General features: G+C 34.7%; 1 protein-coding gene across 1 annotated transcript in view; it reads right to left on the bottom strand.

Annotated features, from left to right (window-relative positions):
- The window catches only part of LOC134275332 (uncharacterized), a 92,192-nt gene that overhangs the window by 50,902 nt on the left and 16,577 nt on the right, over positions 1-24,713 (bottom strand). Inside the window, exons 5-8 of the mRNA XM_062757609.1 lie at positions 15,258-15,456; positions 9,081-9,198; positions 6,015-6,082; positions 1,509-1,572 (exon numbers count right to left, since the gene is read on the bottom strand). Coding sequence (XP_062613593.1) covers positions 1,509-1,572; positions 6,015-6,082; positions 9,081-9,198; positions 15,258-15,456 — 449 coding nt within the window. The remainder of the gene's footprint in view (positions 1-1,508; positions 1,573-6,014; positions 6,083-9,080; positions 9,199-15,257; positions 15,457-24,713) is intronic.

The following is a 24,713-nucleotide window of genomic DNA, read 5'->3' on the forward strand; positions in this document are numbered from 1 at the left end:
AACGAACAGTATTCAATCTCAACGTCCATAAAACAAACGGTCTCATACGAAGGACCAGTCTCCAAGTGTTTCGGTAGTATTCGAACCTGAATTCGGTGAATGTAACCTTGCCCACTTTTCAAATTATACTTATCATAATGCTTCTTGATTGAAGTATGTGAAAGGCAAATGCATAAGAGGATTTCATGATCCGATAGAGTCAATGTGGTATGGTTTGTTCTATTGTAAATAACTTTTTATTCATGAGAAATTTATTTTAATTCGCGAAACTAAGCAAGGCAGCGTGATCTGGACAATTTCTTTCTCGCACATATACAAGTACTCTTTACAATTTTACAGAACAATAAGCACAATTCGTAAAAAAAATTTTGTCATGCTAATAAACAGTTACATGTAATGACCATCTCGCGAAAATAAGGTGTTGCGAAAATTTAGTGATCTACATAACTTGAAAATAACTTGAATGATATGCGAAATCTTGTTAGATTAACTGTTTTCCTCACAGATTTTGTCCTTATCTTAAATGAAGGTTTGGTACTTGTATTTTCAATATCTAAGACAAAATCAGCAAGCTTCAAATATTACGCATATAAAAATCATCCTGTGTATACTTTCATTTACTATCATTCCGGACACAAACGTAAAAGGCAAAAAGTAATATTAATTCATGCAGTAGGTCACTTCTGCAGCAGTTGGGAGATCTTATCTAAAGCTTTACACATATTAGAGATTCGCAAGCACACAAATCCCACTGAGTTATCAATCAGCCTGAGTTAGGTGCACACTTACACATGCATTGTAAACAAAACAGCTAGCCTTATAGACATGAAGTTTTGTTTGCTGAGTTCCAATGTGAATTTAAATTTTATAGTACATCTGATTACTAAGCCCATTGTTTTATTGTCTAAATGTACTGTAGCAAAAGAATACCATCATGTTTTTTTCATCATACTGAGGATGCTTTGTTATGCATGTAAGGTGGGAATTTCCTGTCTTAAAATTAGAATACATGCACAGTGTATGAATATATATATCGGAATCGGTATTATTATTTAGGTGATAGATGCTTAAGAGGAAATTAAAATGACAGACTAAATTTGAATACAGAGAGATTGTGGACTATATTGTCAAGAATTATAATTTCTTTATAGTAAGTTTAATGAGGAACTATTTTGCAATGCTCATTTTCCTTGGTGGCTGTTTGTCAGTTGCACTTCCTGTCCTGGCCCACTGACATAGACTCGCTGATATAATCAACTCCCAAAAATGCAACGAGATACTGTAAGCCATCTTTTATTCGCGTGTGAGAAATTTTCGCTAAGTTTGCGAGAGCCTCATAGTGAATATTTCTCGCTGCAAACAGTTCCTTAAAGCCTCATTTTGTATTGAAAACAGTCCCAAAAAGGGGTGACCGCAAATGAATGACTTTCAACTGTTATATCCACATGTATGTATTTATAATGGCTAAGGTAATTAAGCTTAAAAGTACAATTTAAATCAAAACTTACCATGCAAGAATTTTTCATAGATGTTTTCTGATATTCTCTGAAGCACAACTGAGCATTTTTTCACCTGAAAGAGTAGATATATATAAATAGAAATTAATTTATCACTTTTCTTTTTACAGAAAAAACATAGGTTATCAAGGATTACAATGCTCATCTTGATGAATGTTATATATATGAACTAGACAAATACCAGCTGTATTGCTGTACATCTTTTTTTTTTCAAGTAAGTGTGGATTCCAATTTAATATCTTTTTTTTTTATAAGTTTGTACATTTTTACTGTGCTTACTACAATTATCAAGATCTCTTTACAATGCTTCAGCACAGCTTGTGCAATTACAGAGCTTTTTCTACTCTTTTTACCAACTTTACTCCAATTTTTGTTCACTGTGATACCGCTACACTTGTTTTGAGCATGTTCAAAATAAACGTGGCAAGAGAAGGGAATATTTCGTAAAAGGCTAATTGTGATCAGTAATAGTGAACAGATTGTTGTCTGGGAATATTTTTATTCGTGAAAATTGATAATCGATGCTGAAAAGACACAAGAAACACGTCCGAAGTTTGATGATAGAAAGTTTGAGGAATTTCGGTCGCCAGAAAGGGATAGGTGGATCTGATGGATTGAGACACTTGTCGGGGCCAGTTAATTTGCAATTTGATCAAAAACATTCCAAGATGTCAGTAACTAAAGGCATGCCAGTGTCTCAGTGTTGATCAGTGATTTACAATAAGTATGCATACTTATTTTAATTCTCGATCAACACTGAGACACTGGCGACAGCTTTACCATGTTTACATTGAACTACGAAAACACCGGGCTGTTTGGCAGCTGTTCATGGCATGATTGCACTGATATTTTCCAGCAGATTTACACATTTATCGTGAGTAGTATTTAAAGATTAAATATTAGTTTATCATGAAAGTCTACCCCCAAAATGAGGATGACCGTTAGAGAAGGTGCAGCTGACAAAAGTGAAAAAAATGTAAACAAAGCTAGGCCCCTAACTTGTTAATGGGACAACTGCACTTTACCGATACGTCCAAATAACATGTAAATAGCACGTGCTCTTTCTCTATAAGAGAGTCACGCGTCAACGTGACGATTTTGCAAAAAGGGAATAAAATGCAAAAATAACCTATTTTTTGAATTCCTCGTCATTTTTCATTTAAAAAAACTTCGTTTAATTATCGAAGTTATTAATTAAAACTAAAAGCACTTTCAAAACTAACCTTTGGCTTTCATTTTGTCGATCACATTCCAAAGTCGTGACGTTGTTAAGCACGTGACTTATTTCAGTGCTGTGATTGGTCAGGGTAGGTGACGTGAACTAGAAAGTTTGTCTTCCACTCTATTTGATTGTAAACAGTGATTCATCATGCACCTTATTTAAGATGATTTGTGTTGTGTTTTCTATGAATGGATATTTTTAATTGACTGACTGCAACATTCTAGAATTTTTGGAAATTTTAGCGATAAATGTGATCCTTAGTTTATGGAAATGTTGAATAATGTTAAATAAGTGGAGGGGAAAAACTTGTAAACATGCAGTGAGACCGGTCTTGTTTCGAAAAACAGCAATCGGCAGTATAAGAAAAATGAAACGCAAGAGACACATCTTAGATTTCTGGAAACAGGGCTGCAGTAAATCCTGGATTTATGAACTAAAATTTATCTATTTCAATTTGCAAAACATTGGATACTTTACAATCACTAAGACCACATGGAAAATAGTTATATAGGAAATCTCTACTATAACAAGAATGCACTAGGATAGTATCTATAATTAAAAATTGACGTTTATCTCCTTCATCGCCCATAAAAACATATTTACAACTCATCAAAAAAAGACACAATGGTTCTACATGTATAGTGACACGTACGTATGGCCCCGAGTCTTAACGCAGATTTATCTACCGACTAAAGTAAGTTTGTTTTATTTATTTTTACATATTGGGGGCTGCCGCCCCCACACTCAAGCTTAAAAAAGCGAAAAACCCATTTAGATATCTTTTCTCTTTTTTCTTGTTTCTTACACAACAAAATGGCGTCGCCCATCATAGTTGATACGTTGCTAAGTTTTTACGCCGCGCACTCTCATGCACAGATCTAGAATCAAAATGGCGGCCGTACCGGTAAAGTGCATTCTATTCGTGTTAATTTTCTCTATGTACACAGGTTGAATCGATAGGAAACAATCTGAAATAAGTTTAATTACAATGTATTTATCATTTTACTTGCTTATTTTGTTCATTTTTGTACATGAAAAGCAAGTAGAGCAGGTCATTTTATATTTACGTACCGGTATATATTATTGCGCCGTGTGATTAGGTCATGTATTGACCTCTGACCTCGGACAAACTTCATACAGAATTGAAGATATTTTCTCTCTATATGTTTATATAGTAGAGAGATACCACAAATGTATATATATTCATTAATATTCACATTTGATTCATATGCAAAATATGGTAATTTATTTTATTTTGTACATTTGTGAATATTTATGAATATGCAAAAAATATATATTCTTACGAGAAAAAAATGGAACTATTTTCATCTTATATAAATGTACTTTAGCCCAGAATTCTAGTCCTGGAATGGTTGAAAATGACTCATTCGAGTGATGTTGCATCATTTTTGAAAGTTTGGGGAGGTTTGTCAGCCAGAAAAAAAATAACGTACAAGAAAAAGCCCCCCCCCCCCCCCCCCCCCCCAAAAAAAATGACCAAACTCGAAAATTTTTTTTTCAGGTGAAAAAAGGGGGGGGGGTCCAACTTCAATCAGTCCTAAAAACATTTTCCAAATATACTACATTACCATTATACTTCAGCAGAAAGTGGAGCGAATTTCAATGAACATTTTCTATAATAAAGTTATGTCGTGAAAAAAGAGGAAGCCAGACCCCCCCCCTCCCTCATATTATGTATCTGTAATTTGTCCTAATTATTAAGGAACCCCCCCCCCCTTCCCAGTAGTGAAAGCAAGGTTATCAACTTTGACATAATGTAAATGTATTTTACAGCATGTAATGAACATTTGTAATCAACATGTTAAAGAATTAACACCATGTAAAGATAGTTTTAAATCACATAAGAAAGAGTTGACATAACGTAATTATATATACACATCATGGAATGGAGTCTTGACATAATGTAACAAAGTTTTGGTATTACAATAATAAATTAAGTTGATGTAATGCAATTTCGACCTCATCACATATTAAAGAAATGAAATAATATAAAGAAATATTCGTTTCACGTAATCAAGTTTAAACATAATGTAAACATATTTTCACTTCACATAATGAACTTTGGACTTCCAAGTAATAAAGTGCTGACATAATGGAAGAATGTGTTTACTTCATGTAATGCAGCATTGACATGATGTAAAGATATTTTTACATCATCCCGTAAAAAATTGACATAACGTAAAGATATGTCACATCATATGATGAATTATGGCTTTGTTATTCTTGACAAGAAGATTTTAAAAAAATTTTCCTATATATTTCTATGTAAAACTTAGGTCGGCCATTTTGGCCCCATCCTACCTCCGGGGGTCATGATTTGAACAAACTTGAATATACACTACATGAGGATGTTTTCCCATAATTTCATCTTTCCTATCACAGTGGTTCTTGAGAAGAAGATTTTTAAAATTAAAATATGCCACCAAATTTTCTTAAATTCCCAATTATCTCCCCTTGAATGAGGGAGTGGCCCTTCATTTGAACAAACTTGAATCCCCTTTTCCAAAAGATACCTTTATGGCAAGTTTGGTTGAAATTGGCCCAGCGGTTTTTGAAAAGTTGAAAATGTGAACAGTTTACAGACAGACAGACTGACGGACAGACGGACGCTAGACAAAATGTGATCAGAAAAGCTCACTTGAGTCTTCGTGAGTCAAAAATGGCGTGATCGTACCCAAAACAGAACTTGACCTAGATACCCAGGTATTCATCTGATAAATGTGTATACTAAATTTCAATTCAGTATGTGCAACTTCTGTGAGGAAAATGAACGGAAACTGCAAACAATTGGAATTATTCCAAGTCCAAGGGACATACATGTAACTCTGTTGAAAACAGAACTTGACCTAGATTTTCATCTTATAAATCTATACACTAAATTTATATACTAAATGGTTTTGATGAAAATTAACGGAAACTAAGTAAACCAACAGACAGCAGCAAAGCAATACGCCCTCCCTCTTTGAATGGGAGCATAAAAATGTGAAAAGATTACAGATGGACAGAGGACAGAATAAAGGTGATCAGAAATGCTCATTTGGGCTTTCAATTCAGGTGATCACTTGCAATTTTTAGACAGTTGATGTATTGGCATTTCTGCATCTTTTATTCTTTAATAATTATTGGTAAGACCAGTGCCATGTCTACAGGGATTAACATCATTCGTGCTACAATTGCAGGGCTTTACTGCATTGACATTTTGTGATGAGAATCTAGACATTTTTTCACATTGGTTGTAAGTCTAAAAACATTACCTTAGGCAGAACAACAGGAAAAGGGGCAGATGATACGCTATGCTTGCCACTTTCACATTTCTCATCAACTGAAAGATTTTTCAAAAAATGAATATCAATTCATTACTATCTGTATAATAATAAATTATTTTTTTAATCTTTTAAATGGTTGGAGAGATTTCAGAATACTCGAAATTGGGTATTATCCGTAAAATTGCATATAATACCCGATATAAGGGTATCGTTGAATCCTCAAAATGGGTATTCTGTGCAACTTTCTATAAAAACAAAAAAATAAAGGGGTATAATAATTCCTTTCATAAAACAGACAGGGAGTATAAGGGAGTAGGGTGAAATTTTTTTAATTAAGTGTAAAATAATTTTTCTGGCTTCCACAAACGATACTACATACCTGTAATATATATTTGTATATAAAACTTGTTTTTAACAGTTGAAATATTTTATTTCTTTAGGCTATTGTTTATTTCTTCCTCAAATGGACTTAACTAATCTCCCATAGTTTTATTCATTGCAGGTGATGCATAAGCCACCCTTTTCTCTGAAGAATGATGCTTAAATAAGACTAAGCTATAACAGAAGCTTAAACAATGTCTCTGACAAAAGCTACCATGCACAGTTTTAATCCTGTGGGAGGGAAATAATTTACAGACAAATACTTTTGAATATGGAAACAAAATTATCTCACCAGCATGTCATTGTGCAATAAAGTCGTCAGTATTTCATTTGTCCTCTGAACTTGTGAAACGTTTGAATAGCACTCCTATCAATAAATATTAACATTAAACAAAGCTTTAGTGAGCACTGCTATATGAACTTTGCAAATTAACCTTCATTACCCGCCATGTTCATCTAACGTAAATTTGAAATCTTAATCCCGACTCAAAGATCATTTAATTTTCGTGACACCTTATTTTCGCGAGATAGTCATTCACTCTTGATTAGCGAGATCAATTTTTTAGCGATTAATTAGAATCGGACCAAGCGGCTTTAAGGAATACTATTACATGTATATGTGAGAATTTAATTTTCGCGAGCACACTGTCTCGCGTAATTACGTGAAAATAAAGTTCTCACAAAGAAAAAGTGATTTACAGTAGAGACTTGGTGCTCTCATATCCACTGTAGGAAAGCGGCTGACCGTAGTGTATACTACGGTCATCAAAACATGACAAAGTTTGACAATCCTAGGCCAAATAGTATTGAAGTTATGAGCCGGACACGAATGGACAGATTGACAGACAAACAGACATAAAGCCTAACATAATACGTCCCGTCTCATGACGTTCGTATAAAAACATATAATGTCTTGTCTTGGAATATAATTCCTCATCAGACAGTAAAATTTCATAAAAATTGCAGCCACTCCTACTATTGGAAGAACTTAACCGTCTGTCTTTTTTCTTTTCTTTTAGTTTTTTATCTGTAATACTTAGTACTCAGTTCATTAACTTCTAATACTCATCTTTGATGAAAAATTGTGTTAAAAAATAAAGGAATTTAGCTTTTTTTAATACTTGTAGTATCATATTGTGTTACAATTGTCATACAGATATCTTTTTGTTTACGTTGATTGTTTGGGTATATAAACAATAAAAGCATAAATAATTTGAAGATGGATATGGAGATAACAAACAGTTTTCAATCTCAAAGTCCATAAACAATACAAAGCAGGAGCAGAGCAAACACGGACCCCCGAAACATCAGACCGCCAAAACATTAGAGGAATCAAGTGCCATGGAGGCGTGAGCATCCCCTGCCAACCAGTCACACCTGCCATGTGCTCCTTGTCAAGATCAGAAAATAATGGAAAAATCTGTCTTCAATTCAGAGTATAAATAATGGACTAACAATTAGTATGAAAAATGTCAGTCAGCATTTGACTCAATGAAAAATTGTATATATGCTAACAAGGTCATTGTATCAACCATATAGAACTTCTGAAATGATGACTTTAAAGGAGACGGCTGATATTTTTGTTTCGTCAACTTGCTTCTACATAATTTAAATTGTTTTAGAAATTGATGAATTCTATTCACCTAAGAGGGCAATGTTGGAAATATAATTTTTAGTTGATGAATAAATCTTCCCTGCAAATAAGAATATATAATTATGAAATTCAATGACATTTAGCTCATAAGTTACAGCTTATCACCCCTAACCCCCCCCCCCCCCCTCCTTTTGAAGTCGCCAACGAATGGTGAAATAAATTATTGATGACTAAGCATAATTAAACTTCTCTAAAAAGCTGTATTCCTGAAATTATCATTGTCTCTGCTAAATGTTGGAGACAATATATTATTTTGAAAAAATGTATGAATGATAAAATAAAAATTAAGAAAAAAAGATTTATGCCAAATTTTTTAACATTTATACCATTACATGATTTATACATTCTTTAATGAATTTGATTTTATGCAAAAGAGGAATGTGAAAGCAATTAATGATGCATTAATGATAGACATTCTCCTGTTTACCTTGTGTGTGAAGTGTGTTTTCATATAATTTGATTTATTTACAAATTGTTCATGTTTGTCGTGTTGATGTGGATTTATTACAAATTATCCAATTCTGATATTTAAAGAACAAGAATAAGATGCAAATACTTTCAACATTATGAAAAATATGAAGCAAAATGAACGTCTTTTTGGGTTAAGATCATGAAATGCTATAAGCTCCATGGCATTTGTTGTCCTGGGCACAATAATCCTGATTGCTCGTGATATCTTTAGAAAAAATTTGTATCAAGATGAAAGTAAACTCGGATACATGCACAATCCCATTGTTTAGGTTTTAGTAGGTGATTACAAGGCCTTTACCCGATTTCGCAGATTCAACGATACCCTAATATTTGGTATTATACGTGATTACACGGATAATACCGGATTTCGAGTATTCTCTCCAACCTGTTTATTGGTATCTCAGGCATATTTGAAGCATTTTCAGTTGGGAGGGGGGCACTATAAATCATTGTTTTATCTTGACTTTTAATGGCATATCAGGTCCATAGGAAGCAATTTCAGTTTGGGTGGTTGGGAAGGGGGGGTGGCACAACTGGAATTTTTTTACCTCCTTCAGTCCTTTGTATTTCCCTAGAATCCCCAGAGGGAGGAGATGAACATGAAGTCTGCTGCCAAACTAAACTCTTTTCAATTTTCTCAACAAAAACCACTGGGGGTTTCTCAATCTGTTGGAAATATAACAAAAACTTTTAATTGACATTTTAACATTATCAAAAAAGTATTTGATGAGGCACTAAAATGGCACAACTTACAACTGATCAATATTTAGAATTTGTGAAATATTTCTTGCTTTTATTAATTCTTAGTGCATGTCAAACATATATACAAATTTTCACCGTAAGATGTTCATTAGAAAGCAAAATATACACAATGTCTCAATAATTTTTGAACACCCCTTGTACCTTGTACAAAAATATTCAATCTATTTAAAATTAGATGTTCTGAATCCTCTACCACTTCTCAAACTTCTAACAACATCCCCTTCAGGGTCACATTAAGTGTGCTCCCTTAAATGCATCATCAAATAAAAGTTTGCTTAACACAGGGGTTAAAATAACTACTTTCAAGGACTGATACTAACTTTAAAATCATAGTTGTCAGCAGGGTTAGCCATTTCTACCCCTGCGAGATGATTTTCCTTGAATTTTTCATTGATTCCTTAGCCCATTTCCCAAGAGATATAGATAACATCTGCTTGATCAGAGATGTTCTACCAGTTAGCTCCTTACACTAAACTAAATAATTAATTTCTCTCTAATTTGACATGCAATTGTCTGTTATCAAAATTCTCCTTGACCAGTGCTTGATAATAATACCCATGGGAGATCTCGTGATAGATTTCCTCTAAGACTTATAAAATTACATTAGTTATGAACTGCTGTAAAGTGTATACAGCAAAACTTGTTTAGTACGAACACGGATAATGCAAATTTATGGATATAGCAAAAGTCATCTCCAATCCCCAACTATGTAAATTTAATGAATTTCTTATTCAGTTATACTGAATCATGGATATAGCGAAGTAATTTCATAGGTCAATGTGACTTCGTTATAACTGAGTATTGCTGTAATGAAAAAAACATTTTCTTAATTTAAATTTTTTTTAAATAGGGACACTGCAACACTCTTACCTTTTTTGGGATTATATAATTCAATAGTCAAAGACAGTTTTTTTTTTAAATTTCACTTGAAAGGGGACCTATATATATATATTAATTGTTGTTCTACGTCATAACATTGTTATTTGACATACGTCACAATATAGAATTTTTTTTATACATGTTGTCTCTCGCTAAGTTCTGTAATTTACGATTAACGTTGTAGATAGTCAATACCATACATCAGTTTCAAAAAGAAAATTTATTCAGTATCAATAATTGTTATAGTTTTTTGTCAATTTATAGAGTTTGTTTATGATATTAGAATTCTCTTCTGTTGGTTAATAGGTCATTACAATTTCAGTTGTGAATGATACGTCAATATTATGCTGATATAAGTGCAAAGAGAATAGATAAAATTCAGCAAAGAAAGCGGCATAAATCAAGAAAAATATAGTAACCCGTACTTTCAACATTACATGAACTGTTTTTCCTCTATAAAAATTTTAACAAGATTTATAAAATGTACCTATATTGCTTTAATATTGATCAGTAATTTTAAATGTAGTGTAAGTATTGGAACAAGGAAAGGAGGTGTGTGTACAGAACGATCGGAATCAAGAAGAAAAGATTATATCAGTAGAATACACCCAGTACTTGTTTTATGGCATATAGTTTTATATTCAGATGTGTGTCAGTGCTTACTTACCTTTGTCTTAGTGTAGAAAGGTCGATATTTATGACAAAAGAGTTTGAAAATTAAAGAAAACATCATATATCTCGTTTATTTTATCAATAAGGTATACTTTTTTCTTTACTGAATTAAAAAGATAATTCATTTCTTCATAACTTACGACAGAAAAATTGGGGTAATACTTATACTGTGTTCCATCATAATTTATCATGCAATATGAATTGCAATGAATTTGCTTTCATTTTGAAGATACAAGTCAAATATACTAAATACATGTTAATTTTGAATGTGATTTGACATTTTTGGTTCTTTAGAAAAATAATGTCTGTAAAAAAATTATTTTTAGCATTTCACAGTTTTTGCAGGTGCCCCTGTGTAAAAATTAGCATACAAAGGTATTATTTTGAATGCCTTAAAATTTAAAGCAAGTGCCCAGGAAAAAAACATCAAAGTTTTGAAAATTTCACAGAAAGACTTTTCAGACATAGGCCCCCCCTCATGGTGACCTTAAAATATGTCGCCACACACCTTCTATCCATGATGCATAAATTGGCCAAGCTTGATGATTGTATGTCTAATAGTTTTCTAGTTATGAGCCGAATGAAAGCACAAAATACAAGAGGCCCAAGGGCCTTGAATCGCTCTTCTGATAAATAAATTAGAACTACATTTTGGAAATCACAAAATGCATCAAGTGACACAGATTGATGATTCTAAGCCAATAAATACCCGAGATATTCAAAAGTAGGTCACTTCGACCTACTCTTTGGTCAACATTCTCAGAAAACCAAAGATGCATCAACTGACAAAGTATGATGATTCTTTACCAATAAGTACAAGTGATACTTAAATAAAGCCAAAAAATGTCGAAAGTAGGTCATTGTAACCTACATTTTGGTTGACATTTTCTAGAGTCCAGAGATGCATCTGCTGACAAATTTTGATAATTCTAAGCCAATAAATACCTAAGATATTCAAAAGTAGGTCACCATGACCACATTTAGGTCGACATTCTCAGAAAATCCAAGATGCATTAACTGACAAAGCATGATGATTCTTAACCGATAAGTACTAGAGATACTTAAATATAGCCATAAAATATTAAAAAGTAGGTCACCGTGACCTACTTTTTGGTCGACATTCTCAGAAAACCCAAGACGCATCAACTGACAAAGTTTGGTGATTCTAAGCCAATAAGTACCCAAGATATTCAAAAGTAGGTCACTATGACCTACTCTTTGGTCAACATTCTCAAAAAACCAAAGATGCATCAACTGAAAAAGTATGATGATTCTTAACCAATAAGTACAGGAGATACTTAAATACAGCCATAAAATGTCAAAAACCGATCATCGTGACCTACATTTTGGTTGACATTTCTCAGAGTCTCAAGATGCATCTGCTGACCAACTTTGATAATTCTAAGCCAATAAATACCTGAGATATTCAAAAGTAGGTTTAGGTCGACATTCTCCAAAAACCTAAGATGCATCAACTGACAAAGTTTGATGATTCTAAGCCAAAATGTCGAAAGTAGGTCACTATCCTAAAACCCAAGATGCATCAACTCACAAAGTTTGATGATTTTAAGCCAATAAATACCTAAGATTCTTAAATATAGAAATAAAATGTCGAAAGTAGGTCACCGTGACCTACATTTTGGTCGACATTTTTCAGAGTCCCAAGATGCATCTCCTGACCAAGTTTGATGATCATAGGTTTGAAGGTAATCAAAATATGCATTTTGAACAATTTGAAAACAAATGCCTGCAAAATTCTAAACGTAGGTCACAGTGACCTACATATCTTAGATATGTTTTAAGGTCCCATGATGCAGCTACTTACAAGATTTGATGATTTTAACCCTTTCAGTGCCTGAAATAATGGGATTAAATGTTTTGAAAAGGATAAGTCATAAAGTTCAAAAAGTATGTCATGGTGACCTACTTTTAAGTTTACATTGTTCAAGGACCCAAGATGCATCAACTGACTAAGTTTGATGATCATAGGCCTTAAAGTATCCAAAATATGCCTTTAAATCAATTTGAAAACGAATGCCAGCAAAATTTTAAAAATAGGTCACCGTGACCTACTTTTGAGTTAATATGATGTGAAGTCCTAAGATGCATCAACTTACAAGATTTGATGATCCTAGTCCTTATAGTAAGCAAAATATGAACATTTTTATTAATTATAAATTTAAGTCAATTTCAAAGTGACCTTGAGACCACGCCCTTTGCCCCAGGGTCATGCCTTGAACAATTCTAAATCTTCAACACATCCTGATTTTTGTATGTAAGTTTGGTGAAAATCTGCCTCGTGGTTCTGTAGAAGATTTTTTAGCAACCAGTACTTTTTGTTTGTTTTCCTGATTATCTCCCCTTGGTTCAGGGTCCCAGCCCTTATTTTAGTATAAATGGTAGCCCTTGGGCCAAGGATACCCTGTGACAAATTTGACACTGATTGGCCAAGGGCATGAGTTATGGCCTATATTCTAAAAAGTTAATGCACACCGCAGACTGAACGACGCACACAGCACAAATGGCCATAGCATTAGCTCTTTGAGCCTTTGGCTCAGAAGAGCTAAAAATAGAAAAAAAATAGTCCTGGAAAAGGCAGAAAAATCATCCAATCATGATGGAAATACCAGGTGCACACCTTCATATGGTGAATAATAAGTGTATAAATTTTCAGAGAATCCTTCCAAAAGTTTGTGAGAAATGGTCTATACAAAATCTTGTCTACAGATAGATCTACGAACAGCTAGACAGGCATTCCAGTATACCCTCCCTAAACTTTGTTTGCAGGGGTATAAAAATCTGCTCAAAAAACTTAACCTGTCTACTCACCTAGAAAATGTAGGTCAGATTCAGCATCTTATTACACTTCCAGTTTATAAGGGCTATTTGGGTATGTCTTTTAACCACAATGAACCACAAGGACACCAAAAGGAACCAAAAGGAGACCCCAAGGACACCTTAGTTATTTAATTTCAATGAATCTAAATATGATTTATATGTATTTTTTAGTCATTTGAGTCACATAGGCCCAGAAATTAACCATTTTGGAAAAGGCAGCTTCCTTCATCAAAAATATTTAATATGTATCATTGGCCTAATATCCAGGAGCAAAGAAAATGATTTTCAAGAAATTCACGAGTTTTAATTATATAAACATTAGATCCCCGCCCCAACACAAGAAGCCTGGCTGACCCAAGGGCCATGAAATTTACAAATCTCAAAGACACATCCTTCCTTCTCACAACTTTGTACACAGTTCATTGGTTTAATACCCAAGAGCAGAAAAGAAGATTTTTAAAAATCATTTTCCCTTAGGCTATATAATCTTGATAGCCCCAACCTAGTACTAACACCCCTGACCCTGGGGCCATGAAATTCACAATCTGGAAGAGGCAGTCTTAGTCAACATCACTTTGCACTTGGTTAGTTGATTTAATGCCCATGAGCAGAGAAGAAGAATTTCAAGAATATATGCATTTTTACTATATAATCTATATACATGTAGCCTCGCTGTAGCACTATAGAACCCCTGACCCTGGGGCCATGAAATTCACAATTTTGGAAGAGGCAGCCTTATTCAACTTAACTATTCAATTGCAATTTTTGCAGAGGACTCGGTAACAATTGTAATCGTATCAACAGTTTGTCTGCTTGATTTCCAGGAGTAAAGAAGATTTTTTAAGATTGCACTAATTTGAGAGGGTTTGGTCCCAACCCTCAGGCTTCAGGGGGGACCTTGAAATTCACATTTTTTGTTCTCCTTTCCTTTACTTATAGATGCTATATGCAAAAATTGGTTGAAATTGATTAAGGGGTTTCAGAGAAGAAGCTGACAATGTTCAAATGCTAATGCACAACGAAGAATGACAGAGAAAACGGATAGCAATAGATCACCTGAGTATACTCAGGTGACCTTAAAAGCAAACTGAATATTAACAACCATACAGACAAAGTAAATATATAGCAAACTTTTAAAGTTCATGACATGTCATATATATTTTATCAATAGAGAATTAAAGAGAAAAAAATAAATAAATAATAACTATAAACAGCCTTCTGACATGTAAATAGCTTAATTATTGTCTAACACTGTTTGGGTATGTTTCTACTTCTATCTCAAATGTGCCTGCTCCAAAGTTTGAAACAGAAATAATATAATCTTTTGTCAAATCAATCATCCTTACAATCAAAAAGTTAAAATAAAAAGTATATGTAGCCCAAAAGAATATGTGTACTATCACAAGTACTGTTTTTTTAGGTTTGGTTTACTAAGGGTGTGATATTGATCCGAATCAGCCTCATGGATCCATATCAGACCTGCAGGGCTGATATGTGTGACTTCAGGCATATTGCATAAGCAAAAATCCTGTATTCATTACTAAGTATTCAATAGTAAGAAATTTATTCAGTACCTGTTTCCTCCAGGGAAGGTCTTTAACTCCATAATCATATCTAACTTCTTCTCCTACACCTATATTCCTTGAAGCAAAAAGAGCCAAATAAGGCAATCTGTTGTTTGGTACACATTTCATTACTGCATTCCGCAGAACATCTCCAGAAGCTGCATCATTGGCATATCTTCCTTGACGTTTTGAATTTGTAGCATCTAAACTGAAAAATAAAATTACAAAATAGTATTTTTTTTATTTTCAAGCAGATTTTAAAAATTAATAAAAAAAAACAACAAAGAACCAAACGCAGTACAAGGTACAGTGGAACCTAATGTTTCCGGACATTTTGGTTCCTAGTAAATTTGTCCAGATATATGAAGCATCCCAATACCTGAATAACCAGTTAATCAAGACAAAATTATTTTTAAAAATTTTGTTTAGATGAAAAAATGTCTGACTAGAAATATGTCCGTAGTACATGAATGCTCCACCGAGGGTATATTAGTAATGCAACATGAATTCAGAATTTGTATTAGTGTATGAAAATTGATCAGAATATCTTGAATAATGATTCAGTTGATTGCTTGCATCAGTATGTATCAACGTATGAAGTTTCACATTAATTTCATTAAAATGAGGTCAAGGTCAAAAGAAATGCCAAGATCAAAAACTGTTGATGCAGTTGAAAAGCTCTATCAGCAAATGAAGTTTGACACAGATTTAGGAAAAGTGAGGTCAAGGTCAAACAAGAGGCCCATGGGCCTTATAGGTCACCTGAACATTATGCAACAACTTTCCAGTGATTGAATTTGATTCATGTTTTAATCCAGATGCTATGGCATTCACAATTTTGAAATAGGCACCATTGATCATCATAACAATACACTTAGCAGTTGCTTAGTTTGTTTACTTAATACCCATAGGCAGGGTAGGGGAACAAAAGCTGCATTTCAAGTAATCAGTAATATTCAGCATGATCAGTAATGCCCCTATCACACATGAACCCCTGACCCTTAGGCCTGGATCCACACATTGCACAATTTTTGAAAAGGCATCCTTGCTTTTCAAAAATATTTGATAAATACCAAGGAGCAGATTTCAAACAATTCATCCAGTTTCAGTATATAAGTACAGCCCCCCCCCCTCCTTTATGGTACCCTTGACCCTGGGGCCTTGAAATTTACAATTCTTGAAGATTAGGACCCTTACTCATCATAACTACATAGGTAGTTCATCTGCTTAATACCAAGGAGCAGAGAAGAAAACTTTCAAAGATTTAGTGTATTTTCATTGTATAATCAATAAAGCCCCACCCTATCACTAGAATCCCTGACCCTGGGGCCAAAAAATTCACAATTTTGGAAGAAGCACTCTTGCCCATCATAACTATGCACTTATTTAGTTTATTTAATACCCAGACGCAGAGAAGAAGATTTTCAAAGAATTCATGTATTTTCACTATATAATCTAAAGAGCCCCCCCCCTCCCTACACCAGAACCCCTGACCCTGGGGCCATCGAATTTATAATTTTGGTAGTAGCACTTTTGCTTATCATAACAAAGCACTTAGTTAGTTAATTCAATACCCAGGAGCAGAGAAGAAGATTTTCAAAGAATTCAAGTATTTTCACTATATAATCTATAGAGCCCCCCCCCCCCTTACACCAGAACCCCTGATCCTGGGGCCATAAAATTAACAATTTTGGTAGAGGCACTCTTGCTCATCATAATACCTTTAGATTATTTAATACCCAGGTGCAGAGACGATTTTCAAAGAATTCATGACATTTCACTATATAATCTATAGAGCCCCCCCCCCTTACACCAGAACCCCTGACCCTGGGGCCATAGAATTCACAATTTTGGTAGAGACACTCTTGCTCATCATAACTATGCACTTATTTAGTTTCTTCATTACCCAGGAGCAGAGAAGAAGATTTCCAAAGAATTCAAGTATTTTCACTATGTAATCTATGATGCCCCCCCCCCCCCTTACACCAGAACCCCTGACCCTGGGGCCATAAAATTCACAATTTTGGTAGAGGCACTCTTACTCATCACAACTATGCACTTAGTTAGTTTATTTAATACCCAGGAACAGAGAAGAAGATTTTCAAAGAATTCATGACATTTCACTATATAATCTATAGAGTCCCACCCTAACACCAGAACCCCTGACCCTGGGGCCATAAAATTCACAATTTTGGTAGAGGCACTCTTGCTCATCATAATTATGCACTTAGTTGGTTTATTTAATATCCAGGAGCAGAGAAGAAGATTTTCAAAGAATTTATGTATTTTCACTATATAATCCATAGAGCCCCACCCTAACACCAGAACCCCTGACCCTTGAGCCATAAAATTCACAATTTTGGTAGAGGCACTCTTGTTCATCATAACTATGCACTTAGTTAGTTTATCTAATACCCAGGAGCAGAGAAGAAGATTTTCAAAGAATTCATGTAATTTCACTATATACTTATTTAGCCCCACCCTAACACCAGAACCCCTGACCCCAGGGCCATGAATTTCACAATTTTGGTAGAGGACTCAATGCTGATTACAATCATGCAAACAGTTTGACTGCTTGATGTCCAGGAGTAAAGAAGAAGATTTTTAAAGATTGCACTAATTTTAGTGGTTTTTGCCCCACCCCTCAGGCCCCAGGGGGGCAGGGCCCATGAAATTCACAATTTTTGTTCCCCTTTACCCATAGATGCTATATGCCAAATTTGGTTGAAATTGGTTCAGTGGTTTCAGAGAAGAAGCTGAAAATGTTTAAATGTTAACGCACGACGCACGACGAACGACGACGGACGAAAAGTGATAGCAATAGGTCACCTGAGTTTACTCAGGTGAACTAATAAAAAGCCAAGGTAACAAGAGGCCCATGGACCACATCGCTCACCTGAGCTGTGTGGCTAGGAAAAAGTAGAAATTGGTTTATTATTGAAAAGTTTAAATCCAAAAGTAATCCCATGCCAATAATGGCTTTGCTATTCTTAAGAAGTTGATTTTTAAAGAATTTTCCTATATATGTCTATGAAAAAATTTGGTCAGCCATTGTGGCTCTGCACTACCCCCGGGGGTCATGATTTGACCAAACTTGAATTTACACTACCTGGTTGAGATTGGCCTAGTGGTTCTTGAGAAGAAGATGAAAATGTGAAAAATTTACAGACAGACAGACGGACACCGGACAAAATGTGATCAGAAAAGCTCACTTGAGCCTTTGGCTCAGGTGAGCCAGACAATGCTGATGCAGTTGAATTGCTCTCATCAGTATTTAACATCATATGAAGTTTGATAAAATATCTTGAATGGTATCTTTAAAAATGAGCTAAAATCTAATTAAAGATAAGTGAGATCAACATCAAAGGAAAAGTCAAGGTCAAATAAAATGTCAAGGAAAAATGTTGATGTGATTGAATTGCTTACATCAGTATGTATCAGCATACGAGGTTTGACACTGATTCAAGAAAAGTTAGGTCAATGTCAAAGGAAAGGTCAAAGTCAAAATTGTTGATGCAGTTGCATATCTCTCATTAATACTTATTCATACATACGAAGTTTGATAAAAATATCTAGAATGGTATCTTTAAAATTGAGCTAAACAATAAATTAACGATATCTGAGGTCAAGGTCAAAGGAAAGGTCAAAGTCAAAATAGTGATGCAGTTGAAAAGCTCTCATCAGAATGTATCAACATGTGAAGTTTGATAACATCATTTTGAATGGTATGTCAAATACTGACCTAACATTTATTTAATAAAAGGTCAAGGTCAAAGTAAAAAAAAACTCTCATCAATATCTACCAGCATATGAAGTTTGATGAAAATATCTTGGATAGCTTCTTTGAAACTGAACTTTGAACAGTCTCGGCTAAATGCAGTGTGACAGAAGGATGGAAGACTGACATGACTAACACTATATGACCCGGCCATATTTATGGCGGAGCATAAAAATTTTAAAAATTAAATAAAATGTAGCTGAAATTTAACAGCATAAAATGTTTACCACATGTATTTTTTGGGGGTTTTATATTCCAACAGAAGTAAACAATAAACACTGATGCAGCAAGATTGACTAAGGTCAAATGATTATGAACAGATGTGTCCTCAGCAGGGAGTTTTGCATCAAAGCATACATCAAGAAAGATAATATCATACTATGGAGATAACGAACAGTATTCAATCTCAAAGTCCATAAATCAATACAAAACAGGAGCAGTGCAAACATGGACCTCCAACATATGTCCAAAACATCAGTGCTCTATGTAAGAAGAATTTCTTAAACGAGATAAATTATGGACAAGCAAGTTGATAAAACAAGAATATTGTCACGGATTATCCGCGGGTTTATGTAACGCACGTTAACGTTATTGTTACGTCACAATACTGTATGTTATGTTTCTATAGTTAATAACAGAGTCTTAAATAAACCACTATACGATCAAGACGCATTTCTATTCTTTCCACAACATTTTGGTGCTGTGATTGACGGAATGTTTACATAATATACGCACAATGGAAGGAAGACTGAAAGCCATACGGGCCGGTTACAGATCAGCGGTAACGAAACTTTTCGGACGATTTTTGGACTTGAAAGAAAATACAGCCAATGAAGTAACGGAGGAAATCAAAATAATTAGGAAGTCCCTAACACAGAAAAGGCAAACTCTACAAGAACTAGATGAACGAATATTAGACGCCTTATCTGAAGAGGACATAGAAGAGGAAATCACGAAAAAGATGAGTATATCACAGGCACCTGACGTTACTTATTTTTCTTTTAATAAAAAAAAATATACACATACCTAATAATGAACAAGGTACCCATCGAAAGCCGCCATCTTGGATTTTTGAAGTAGGTCATCACTTGTATTTTCGTCTGAAACTCCGTCAAATAAATTCCCTGCAGCCATATTCTTTCTGTGGCCAGTCTTTCGATGTCTAAACTTACGGACACTGCAACCAGAAAGGCGCATCACACTTGCAAATATTGAAAATCCCTCGTCAAACTCGACCTACTGCTTCAACATTCCGAGAAATCGCCAAAAGGGGGCCGGAAGTTTACATACGACTTGAAATTCTTAGGGAAAGCCCTTTTTTGATTGGTCAATATATTTGTACGATTTATTTTTAAAATTAACCGGCGAAAGTTAGTTCTTATTCCAAATACAATAATTCAGACAATAAAATACAACGTAATTTACATGTAAGAACATTGAATATCATTTTATTTCTCTCAAATAATTTCGATATAGCTTGATCAAAGCGATTTTATTTTTTAAATGTCGAAGATCGCCCTGGTCATGCTAGCTGATCAACATTTTCGAGACAAATTGAGTCGGTTATAAGTCCCTACTTACATGCACTAAATATTATCAATAACACAATCATTATTGATGCCCTGATTGAGCGCTATCCGTGGAGAAGATTGACTTTATTTATTTAAAGTATGTACACGCGCGTGTGTGAGAAGGGGGGGGGGGGGGGGGGGGGGGTCCATAATAAAATTATCCCAGGGAGTGTTTATATTTGCAATTTTATGTATTGCAATAAAGTAGTGGCATGGCGACATTTTTATTTTTTTCTTGGTGACAGATTTATACATATACATGTTGCATAGGCTTATATTTGATTTCATTACAAATCCTTTTATAAATCAGTACGTGTGATCCCTCTCCTTTTTCAATTAAGCATATGCCAGGTATATATGTATATAATATATATATAACTGGATGGTTTGCAGTCTATTGTTTCTTGAAAACGATTTAATTAACTCTAGATGATTTGTTGTTGATTTTTTTTTTTTTATTCAAGCACCCCCCCCCCTCTTTTATTGAAGATTGTTTCGAACGCAACGACCTGTATAGATTAATACAGTATATTTTATAGGAATATTTATAATAAGTTTTTTATTTACCCATTTTGCTTTTTTTTCATTTCTATTATCGAAATAGTTATTAAAATTTCAAAGTAATTATAACATGCCGTTTTAGATCCGCCACAAAACTGACAAATACGGAATTCCCATTAGCATATTGATGTAAACTTCCGGCCCCCTTTTGGCGATTTCTCGGAATGTTGAAGCAGTAGGTCGAGTTTGACGAGGGATTTTCAATATTTGCAAGTGTGATGCGCCTTTCTGGTTGCAGTGTCCGTAAGTTTAGACATCGAAAGACTGGCCACAGAAAGAATATGGCTGCAGGGAATTTATTTGACGGAGTTTCAGACGAAAATACAAGTGATGACCTACTTCAAAAATCCAAGATGGCGGCTTTCGATGGGTACCTTGTTCATTATTAGGTATGTGTATATTTTTTTTTATTAAAAGAAAAATAAGTAACGTCAGGTGCCTGTGGAGTATATGTACGAATTAGATTGCAAAATTAAGAAAACAGAAAATTTACGGAAAAAGTTTCATGCAAAACTTTGAACGCCAGTGCTGAGTGTTTTATACCCGCCTTAGAAATTCATGATAGTAACGTAAACACGTCAGCTGCAATTAACTCAAGTGAAACAGCTTGTGAGAATATTTTAAACAATTTTCCTGCCTCTGATCTCAATGAACAAAGTAACCTAGATTGGCAGAAAAATGTTTTGTCATTACCATCCAACCATGCTACGAATAATCATAGATTACCGAAGCTAAATCTTCCAGATTTTGATGGGGATATATTACAATGGAATACGTTTTGTGATTCATTTGAATCAACAATTCTCCGCAACCAAACTTTAACACCAATTCAAAAGTTTTCGTATCTCAAGGCTCAATTACGCGACACAGCAGCACAAACCATTGCAGGATTTACTCTCACAAACGCAAATTACGAAACTGCCATAGACCTGCTCAAGGAACGATTTGGTCAACCGCAAAAAATCATCAATGGTCACATGAGAGCACTTATGGAACTGCAAGCCCCGAGAAACGACGCCATCAGTTTAAGAAATTATGGAGACTGCTTATAATCTCATGTCAGGAGTTTAGAGTGTCTAGGACTAAAACAAGAGATGTACGGAGCTTTACTTATTCCAGTCATAATGAACAAGCTACCAGCTGAAATCAGGAAAAAAATTGCACGTGAGTACGATGGTGACAACATTTCACTACATGATCTTCGTAAAGCTATCAGCAAAGAAGTCAAAATCCTTGAATCAGGCCAGATTGAAAACAGCTATGGATTCCACGCAACAGCAATGTTTCTTACTGGAGCCTCAAAGAAACAACGCCATGCTCATTATGGACAAAACCAGAAAACAAAAGAGTCAACTCCTTATATCGAAACAACAGGGATAAAGAGCCGCCCATGCATTTATTGTTGCACAGATAATCACTTTCCAGGGGATTGTAAGAAAGTTACAGAAGTAAGCGAAAGATTAGAAATCTTAAAACGGAAGAAATTTTGTTTCAACTGCTTAGGAAACCACCGCGCCGCAGATTGTAAATCCCGCAACAGATGTAAAAAGTGCCAGAAGAAACACCACACAAGTATTTGCGACATGAAACTAACAAAGGACATATACAAGCCCACCCAATCAACAATTGTCAACATTGTAGGAACGAGCAAACCAAAAACCACAGAAATGAACGATGAACGACGACATAAAAGTGTTTTATGGAAATCAGCTTCCACTCCGATAAGTCGGACTGTGGATTCCATTCAAGAACGTAGTAAGCTGACTAACAAGATACAACAACTTAAGTCAGAGTTGAAGACTAAAACAGAAAGGATGAACGCGTTGGAACAAGAAAATGCTACCATGCTAGAGAAATTGTTGCAATTTGACCAACAAAGAAATTTTCAGACTCGTGTGGAGAATGGGATGAAGGATATGATGGAACAAATAAATAAACTAGCGTACGAAAACGGACGTCTGCATAACGAGGTTTGGGAATTAAAGGATCAAGTTGTAAATATCAAAACCTACAGCACACACTTGGAGCATCCTAATGCTAGTATTCAGTCACAACATGATTACGCTCAAAGGCAAATAAGGGGGCTAAATATCAAAGTACAGACACTTGAAAATCAGCTACAAACCTCGAAGGGCCCCGTGGAAAGTAGAGAGAAGGATTACACGTTCGCCACAAGGATCCATGATGACGCACTAAGGGCAGGAACTCAGATGACAGAAAACCATACAGAGGCCGAGGAGAAGGAGAAAGAAAAATCACAGGAAAAGAATCTCAGGGACATGGCAGAGATAATAAACAAAATGCCAATCTACGGACTCAAAACATGGAGCTGGATAAAACTAACACAGAAGTACGTCTTCACAAACATCCCAGAATTGAGACTGATAAAAAAGCTGATAAATGTGTCTGAACAGAAAAGGATTGAGTGACAAAAACTAAAGCTAGAGAAAGAATCCGTGAATGGACCTCTTAATTAAGTGATTATGAACTTGTTTAATTTCAATGAACTGTTAATTTGATTTGAACTTTTTAATATTCTATTATAATTCATTTCGGTGCCCGGAGTGTCACGGATTATCCATGGGTTTATGTCACGTACGTTAACGTTATTATTACGTCACAATACTGTACGTTATGTTTCTATAGTTAATAACAGAGTCTTAAATAAACCACTATACGATCAAGACGCATTTCTATTCTTTCCACAACAAATATCAACATTCTCGATAAAAGTCATCATTTCATAAATTCTATTGTCGATAAAATGACCTTGTCAGCAAATACAATTTATCATTGAGTCAAATGCTGACTGACGTTTTTCATACCAATTGTTAGTCCATTATTTATACACTGAATTGACGACAGATTTTTTCAGTTATTTCCTAATCATGACAACGAGCAAATGGCGGGTGTGACCAGTCGGCAGGGGATGCTCACTCCTCCATTGCACCTGATCCCACCTCTGATGTTTCGGATGTCCATGTTTGCTCTGCTTTTATTTGTATATTGTTTAATGGACTTTGAGATTGAATACTGTTGGTTAATATCTCAATATTATTCTTGTATTGCCTCAAAGCAGATTGCAGAAACATACTATATTCTTACACATAAATTTGATTTAGCAGTAATGATCGAAGCAGCATTTTCTGTTGAATGCCATCACAAAAGCCAGGTATTGCTCTACGAGCAATTGGCCCAGCTAAAAATGACAAGTGTCCTTCAATATTGGAGCAAATATTTCAAAAATGCATAATATGATTACGTGATTGAAAAGCTAATTTTTGAATGGGGTACACAATTGTAGAAATATAGATACAATATTTTGAAATAGATTATTATTTTGTTCGTTAATTGTTTAACATTTACAGCAACTCTTGAAAATTTTTTACTCATATGGAGACCACCACTTGCTGGTGGAAATCTGCAAATTTATACCATATATGCTAGACCCTTAGGTTCATTGATTAGTAAGACGAAACATCCTTCCCAGAAGAACTAAGTCAACTGGCACAGGACGAAACATCCTTCCCAGAAGAACTAAGTCAACTGGCGCAG

The sequence above is a fragment of the Saccostrea cucullata genome, unplaced genomic scaffold (genome assembly GCF_032062105.1).
Source record: "Saccostrea cucullata isolate Sc308-1 unplaced genomic scaffold, CSIRO_AGI_Scuc_v1 ctg660, whole genome shotgun sequence".
NCBI classification, from domain to species: domain Eukaryota; kingdom Metazoa; phylum Mollusca; class Bivalvia; order Ostreida; family Ostreidae; genus Saccostrea; species Saccostrea cuccullata.